At 61.2% G+C, this 7,419-nt stretch overlaps 2 protein-coding genes across 2 annotated transcripts; both read left to right on the top strand.

Annotated features, from left to right (window-relative positions):
- Positions 1 to 551: 551 nt before the first annotated feature.
- SELENOW (selenoprotein W) lies at positions 552 to 2,800 on the top strand. Its single transcript, XM_063321615.1, has 6 exons — positions 552 to 632; positions 1,289 to 1,313; positions 1,444 to 1,497; positions 1,599 to 1,673; positions 2,134 to 2,229; positions 2,343 to 2,800. The coding sequence occupies exons 1-5, from the start codon at positions 598 to 600 to the stop codon at positions 2,206 to 2,208; spliced, it is 264 nt and encodes an 87-aa protein (XP_063177685.1). The 5' UTR covers positions 552 to 597; the 3' UTR covers positions 2,209 to 2,229; positions 2,343 to 2,800.
- A 1,359-nt stretch (positions 2,801 to 4,159) lies between these two features.
- LOC134509136 (histone H3.3A) lies at positions 4,160 to 5,586 on the top strand. Its single transcript, XM_063321616.1, has 4 exons — positions 4,160 to 4,319; positions 4,830 to 4,973; positions 5,133 to 5,286; positions 5,409 to 5,586. The coding sequence occupies exons 2-4, from the start codon at positions 4,846 to 4,848 to the stop codon at positions 5,535 to 5,537; spliced, it is 411 nt and encodes a 136-aa protein (XP_063177686.1). The 5' UTR covers positions 4,160 to 4,319; positions 4,830 to 4,845; the 3' UTR covers positions 5,538 to 5,586.
- Positions 5,587 to 7,419: the final 1,833 nt, after the last annotated feature.

The raw sequence follows: 7,419 nt of genomic DNA, 5'->3' as shown, positions 1-7,419 counted from the left end.
GGAGGCAGCACTGGGTGTACTGGGTTATACTGGGGAGGCAGCACTGGTTATAGTGGGAGGCGGCACTGGGTGTACCGGGTTATACTGGGGAGGCGGCACTGGGTGTACTGGGTTATACTGGGGAGGCGGCACCGGGTGTACTGGGTTGTACTGTGGAGGCGGCACTGGTTATAGTAGGAGGCGGCACTGGGTGTACTGGGGTGTACTGGGTTGTACTGGGAAGGCAGCACTGGGTGTACTGGGGAGGCGGCACTGGGTGTACTGGGACTGGGGAGGTGGCACTGGTTAGACTGGGGAGGCACTGGTTGCACCGGTGGCAGGCACTGGTGATACTGGGCAGTCACTGGTGATACGGGGGGGGCACTGGGCACGCTGGTGGCAGTCAGTGGTTGTACTGGGGGGGGCACTGGTTCATCCTGGTTGCACTGGTGGCATGCACTGGTGACACTGGGGGGGGCACTGGTTGTCCTGACCAGTCACTGGTGATACTGGGGGGGCACTGGTGGCAGTCGCTGGTTCCACGGGGGGTGCACTGGTTGCGCTGGGGGGGGGCCCGGGCGGGGGGGGGCGGTCCCTCCGCAGCGCGCAGCCGCAGCCATGGCCGCCCCGTTGCGCGTCTCCGTGCTCTACTGGTGGGGCGGGGGGGGCCCGCACCGTTTTGGGGGGGCCCCGTGCCCCGGGAGGGGGGTGGCCCCGTGCCGGGGGGGGGGGGGGGCGATCACACGAGGGTGTCCCTGTGCCCGGTTTGGGGGGGGTCCCCGTTCCCGGGGGGGTCCCCGGGTCTTTGGGGGTGGGGGTGTCCCCGTCCCGGGGGGGGGCCCTGTGCCTGGTTTGTGGGGGGGGGGCGGTTCCCGTTCTCGGTGGTGGTGGGGGGGGGGGGTCCCCATTCACACGAGGGGGTTCCCCGTGCCCGGTTTCGGGGGGGGGTCTCTGTGCCCGGGGGGGGTGTCCCTGTTCCCACGGGGGGCGGTCCGCGTGCCGGGGGGAGGTTCCCTGTTCCTACGGGGGGGGGGGGGTCCCGTTACCGGGGGGGGGGTCCCGTTACCAGGGGGGTCCCTGTGCCTTTGGGGGGGGGGGGGTGGTGTCCCCTTTTCCCACGAGGGGGGGTCCCCGCCCCGCACCCAGTTTGGGGGGGGTCCCTGTGCCGGGGAGGGGGGGGATGTCCCTTTTCCCACGAGGGGGGGGTCCTCGTGCCCGGTTTTGGGGGTCCCTGTGCCCTGGGGGGGGGGTCCCTTTGCAGGGCTCCCCCCCTCCCACTGACCACCACATCCCCCCCCGCCCCCCGCAGTGGAGCCTGAGGCTACAGCCCCAAGGTGAGCCTTGTCGTCCCCCCCTCGTCCCCCCCCTCAAAGGGACAGGAGTGACACCCCACCCCCCCCCCCAGGGGCAGGGGGGGCCCCCCCAAAAGGGACAGGGGTGTGACCCCCCCCTCCCCGTTTTCAGTACCAGCAGCTCAAGCAGCAGCTGGAGCGGCGCTTCCCAGGGATGCTGGAGGTGGTGAGTGACGGGGGGGGGGGGGGGGGACGACACGGATGACACACAAGGGACAGCTGGGACCCAGGTGACACCCCCCCCCGTGTCGTGTCCCCCCCCCCCAGAGCGGCCAGGGGACGCGGGAGGTGACAGGATGGTTTGAAGTGACGGTGGGCGGGCGCCTGGTCCACTCCAAGAAGGTGGGTGACACACCCCCCGCCCCGACACTGTGCCCCCCCCGCCAGCATGTCCCCCCCCTCCCTGATGCCATGTCCCTCTCCCCAGCGCCATGTCCCCCCCACCAAGTGCCATGGCCCCCTCCCCAGCGTGTCCCCCCCCTCCCTGAGGCCATGTACCCCCCTGACGCCATGTCCCCCTCCCCAGCATGTCACACCCCCCCCAGCACCGTGTCCCCCCCTCCCTGACACCATGTCCCCCTCCCCAGCATGTCACACCCCCCCCAGCACTGTGTCCCCCCCTCCCTGACACCTTGTCCCCCCCCGCCTCAACACCATGTCCCCTCCCCAGTGTGTCCCCCCCCTCCCCGACACCTTGTCCCCTCACGGTGCCCCCCCGGGGTGCGCCAGCCCCCCCCCCCCCCCGGCCCTGTCCGTCATCGTCCCCGCTGTTGTGTCGTCCCTTCCCCCCCCCCCCCCCCAGAACGGTGATGGCTTCGTGGACACCGATGCCAAACTCCAAAAGATCGTGGCCACCATCAAAGCCCTCCTGGCATAGTCGCCGGGCCCCCTAACGAAGGTACGACCCCCTTAACGAAGACACGACCCCCTAACGAGGCTCCAGACTCCCCTAAACGAGGAGGGGGGGCCATCACCGGCGATGCCACCAACCCCGCCGTTGTCCTCCCGCAGCACCCCGCAGCCCCCGCCGCGCTGGCACCGGCCGAGCGCTCCATGACGGGACCGGCCGAAACGGCCACCGCCGGGCGCCGGGCCCCGACAGTCACCGCGCAGGACGCCGGTGACAACGCGGCGGGTGGCCGGTGAGCTTCGTGTGTGTGTCCCGTCCCCCCCCCACACCCCGCCCCCCGAACCCCGCGTCCCCTCCCTCCGCACTAACCGCCTTCGTCCCTGCGCCGATTTCCTCCGACCTTTGGGTTTTGTGGGTTTTATCTGCCCCAAAAAGCTGGCGCCGAACCTGAAAAAAAAAAAAAAAAAAAGTCAAAAAATATAGAGAAATGATCTAATTTAATTATTTGTCCCTGTTTCTGCCCGGCGGTGGCTCGTCCCCGCCGTTCCGGTGGCCTTCTGTAACGCTGGCACGGCTCAGTGGCCTTTCTGGAATAAAGTGGTGGAAAATTTGAGGTGGATTTGTGTTTTTTGGGTGGTTTTTTTTTTTTTTTTTTTTTTTTTTTTGCAAGCGGTGAGGAGCTGCGCCCGCCTTGGCCTGGTCTGGGCTCCCCTCTAATGAGCCTAACGCTCTCCCTCCCCTCGTTTGGACCCAACGCTCTCCCTCCCCTCGTTTGGACCCAACGCTCTCCCTCCCCTCGTTTGGACCCAACGCTCTCCCTCCCCTCGTTTGGACCCAACGCTCTCCCTCCCCTCGTTTGGACCCAACGCTCTCCCTCCCCTCGTTTGGACCCAACGCTCTCCCTCCCCTCGTTTGGACCCAACGATCTCCCTCCCCTCGTTTGGACCCAACGATCTCCCTCCCCTCGTTTGGACCCAACGATCTCCCTCCCCTCGTTTGGACCCAACGATCTCCCTCCCCTCGTTTGGACCCAACGATCTCCCTCCCCTCGTTTGGACCCAACGATCTCCCTCCCCTCGTTTGGACCCAACGATCTCCCTCCCCTCGTTTGGACCCAACGCTCTCCCTCCCCTCGTTTGGACCCAACGATCTCCATCCCCTCGTTTGGACCTAACGAACTCCAGTCCCTTTATTTGGACACAACGATCTCCATCCCCTTGTTTTGATCTAATGATCTCCATTCCCTCGTTTGGACCTAACGATCTCCATTCCCTCGTTTGGACCTAACGAACTCCAGTCCCTTCATTTGGACCTAACGATCTCCAACCCCTTTGTTGGGACCCAGCAATCTCTATTCCCTCATTTGGACCAAACGAACTCCAGTCCCTTTGTTTGAACCCAACAATCTCCATCCCCTCCATCTCCATCCCCTCGTTTGGACCTAATGAATTCCAGTTCCCTTCATTTGGACCTTAATGAACTCCAATCCCCTCCTTTGGACCTAATAAAAACGAAGCAGCGGCTCTGGGATGGGAGAAGGCCTCGAGACCAGCCCCGAGGAGAAGGCTGTGGGGGTGTTAGCGGAGGAGCAGCTCACCAGGAGAGGGGAGATTTCGATATTGGGAAGAAATTCCTTCCTGTGAGGGTGAATGCATGAGGCGAAGCAGCCCTTCCGCTGCACGGGCCGGATTAAAAACAGGATTAAAGCTTTCCTGCCGCCAGGAAATGGTGAAATGGCGACGTGCTACCTGAAGGCACCAGGATGCTCCTTCAGGCTGGGAAGTGTGATGGTCTTTTCCCTTTTTTTTTTTTTTTTTTGTCTTTTCCGCTTAATTTGGCGTTGAAATCTCTGCTCTAGGGGGCTGTGCGTGCGCGTAAGGGCCCTGAGGCCTGCCCCGGCCCGCCGTGAGGGCGGCGGGTCACAAGATGGCGGCCGTCGCCCCTCACCTCAGCCGACCCCCTCCTCCTCCGCGCCGCGGTGCACGACGGGTAAACGGCCGGCGGCCCCGCCATTTTGTGCCGGGAAAGGCGGGAAGGCAGCGAGAGCACCCACCGCCGGTTCATTTCTCCCCTTCCCCCTTTCCCCGCCCCTTTCCCTTCCCCGGTTCCCCCTCGACGGTTCCAGCCGGGCACGGCAGGTAACGGGGCGGTGGACGGTAATGGCGGTCACGGCGGGAGCGGGGGGAACGGGAAAGCGGGGGGGGCCCAGCGCCGGGGTCGTCTGAGGAGACGCTAGTCCCGCCTTCCGTGTGCCGCCGGCCGCTGATTGGCCGCGGCGGGCGGCGGCGCGGGAAGGGGATAGGCCGAGAGGCGCGTCCGTCTGAGGGGAGGCTCGCAGAGTGCCAGCCCGTTGGCTGAGCGCCGCCGGGCAATCACGTGACACGGCGCGGAGGCTGCTGGGAGTTGTAGTCCCCGTGCGCTGAGGGGATGGCGGGGGCTTCTCCCCCAGCGCGGCGCGGCCAGGCCATGGCGGCTCGCCCGGGCCCGGCTCGGCCACCGACCCGCCGCTTCTCCTCAGCCCGCTTCCCCTCCCGAGGCCGGGGGAGCGGCCCCGGAGCCCTTCTGCCCTTCCCCGCCCGCTAACGGCCCGGCTCGCCCTTCGCTCCCCGGAGCTCATCGGCGGCCTTCTCCCCTCCCTTGTCGGGCAGGCTCTGACCGGCCGGTATGGCCCGTACCAAGCAGACGGCTCGGAAATCCACCGGCGGGAAGGCGCCGAGGAAGCAGCTGGCCACCAAGGCCGCCAGGAAGAGCGCGCCTTCCACAGGGGGCGTCAAGAAGCCCCATCGCTACAGGTAACGGGGGGCCGGTGTCACCCTCGGCGGGCCACGGTGGCCATTGGGTCCCCTGAGGTGGCCGTAAGCCCTGCCCGGTGTGACCTGAGGCACAAACTGCCTTTACACCCGAGAGTGATTTTATTTATGAGGTTTTAAATGTTGAAATCCCTTTTGCAGGCCCGGCACGGTGGCCCTCCGGGAGATCCGCCGTTACCAGAAATCTACGGAACTGCTGATCCGCAAACTGCCCTTCCAACGCCTGGTCCGGGAGATCGCCCAGGACTTCAAAACCGACCTCCGCTTCCAGAGCGCCGCCATCGGGGCGCTGCAGGTGAGACGCAGCCCCCGGAGAGGGGGTAAATCCCCCCTCCCCCCCAAAAAATATTCCGCTTACCCCCACCCCGGGGGTGTTAAAACCCCTCTGGGCTGAGGCCGGGGGCTCTCTCCCGGCAGGAAGCCAGCGAAGCCTACCTGGTGGGCCTCTTCGAGGACACCAACCTCTGCGCCATCCACGCCAAGAGGGTGACCATCATGCCCAAGGACATCCAGCTGGCGCGGCGCATCCGCGGCGAACGGGCTTAGGGCGGCCGGCCGGCCGGGGCGGTAGGAGAGATTTAGGGTGGGATGGAGATTTAGGGGTGGGGGGGGTGGGTTTTTGGTTTTTGTTTTTTTTTTTTTTTTTTTGGGGGGGTTGTGGTGTTATGGGGTTTCTCCTGCTGGGACATGTCGCGAGAGCTGACTCCGTTCATGACACGCAAGGGGTTTATGAGACTTTTGGGGGATTTTTTTCTTTTTTTTTTTTTTTTTTGTTCCCCTCTTTTTCCCCCCCCGTTTTTGTACACTTTTTTTTTTTTTCCGCTCTTAGCTGCAAAAATAACCAAAATAAAATATATATATAGAAGGGGGGTGGGGCAGTTTTTGAAATCCCTGGTTTTTCTACACAAACCCGGTGTCATTTTTTTGGGCGCGGAAAGCGGAGTTTTTGGGGCTTCGGCTTCCCGACAGCTCCCATTTCTGCCCCCCGGGGCCGGCGCGGGGTCGGGAGGGGGATGACACCCCCCCACACACACACACACCCACCCACCCACCCCCCGCGTTCTCCCCCGGCTTCGTTTCCCCTCGGGTGCGTTCGAGCTTTGTACCGGCCGCGTTTCTCCGCCCGGAATAAAGAAAAACCCGTCGCTGGTCACCGTTATCCTCCTCGTTTCCTTCCTAATTAATCCCAGCCCCGCCCATCTCCGCTTTCTTATAAATAAATCCCCCAAACTTGCAATTCCCAGGGCAGCTCCGGGACTTTAATTTGGGGGTGGGGGGGGGGGAGGTTTTTGTGTGGGTTTTTTGTTGGTTTTTTTTCCTCCCCCCCCCGCCTTGTCCCTTTTTGGGGAGCTTTCGGGGGGGCGCGGGGCCGGATTACCCCGAGGCGCTGACGTGATTGTTCCTGACACCCCGGTGTTTAAATTTAGAGCCCCCCCCCCCCGCCCCTCCCCACCCTGAGCCACCCTAATCGGGATTAGGGGGCCGCGGGGCCGGGGGGGCACCTGAGGACGGGGTGCCCTCCCCCCCAAAACGGGGCCGGGGGGGGTGGGGGCCCAGCCCTCCCCTAAAACCCCGGCAAAGGGGAGATTTCGCCTTCAAAATAGAGATATGGGGGGGCAAAAAAAAAGGCGCTGGGGGGGGCGTTTAATACAAATAGGGATCTTTTTTCTTTTTAATGAAGAGCAGCGATTATAGAGCTCTCTGGTTTTATATAAATATTGACGGTTTGGGGTGAATATAGGGGGGGTTTGGGTGAATATGGGGGGGTTTGGATAAAGACAGGTATATCTTATAGAAATATAAGTATCTTATTTAAAGATAGGTATATTTTAGATAAAAATAAGTGTATCTTATTTAAAGATAGGTATATTTTATGGAAATATGGGTATATTTTAGATAAATATAGGTATTTCTTATTTAAATGTAGGTATATTTTCGATAAATATAGGTATATCTTCTGGAAATACAGGTATATTTGAGAAAAATCTCGGTGTTTTCTAGAAATGCAGGCACAAATGTGAATATATTTTAGACAAACAGGTCTTTTTCCATGGATATAGACGCATTTGAGATAAACGGGGATATATTTTATATAGACACGGGGCGTTTTGATATAAACTACCTCTAGTTTTATATATTTTATATATAATAAGAGCTATATATAATAAGAGCTATAATTTTATATAAACACAAGTATTTTTTTTATAAATAGCGCTATAGTTTATATATAAACCACAGGTATTTTAATATAAATATAGGCGGAAGCGTATAAATGTGTTCACCCGTTAACGTTTTTCTCCAGAAACGGCGAAATGGGGGCGCACACACCCCCCCCCCCCCACCTTGCTTTCCCCCACCCGCACCCTCTGCGGCCCCCGCCAGGCAGGGAGAGACCCCGAAAAAGCCAATTAGCGGTAACGAGGGTAAC

The sequence above is a fragment of the Chroicocephalus ridibundus genome, unplaced genomic scaffold, assembly GCF_963924245.1.
Source record: "Chroicocephalus ridibundus unplaced genomic scaffold, bChrRid1.1 SCAFFOLD_596, whole genome shotgun sequence".
Taxonomy (NCBI): domain Eukaryota; kingdom Metazoa; phylum Chordata; class Aves; order Charadriiformes; family Laridae; genus Chroicocephalus; species Chroicocephalus ridibundus.
The sequence above is the reverse complement of the archived record's forward strand: the minus strand, read 5'-3'. Positions and strand labels throughout refer to the sequence as shown.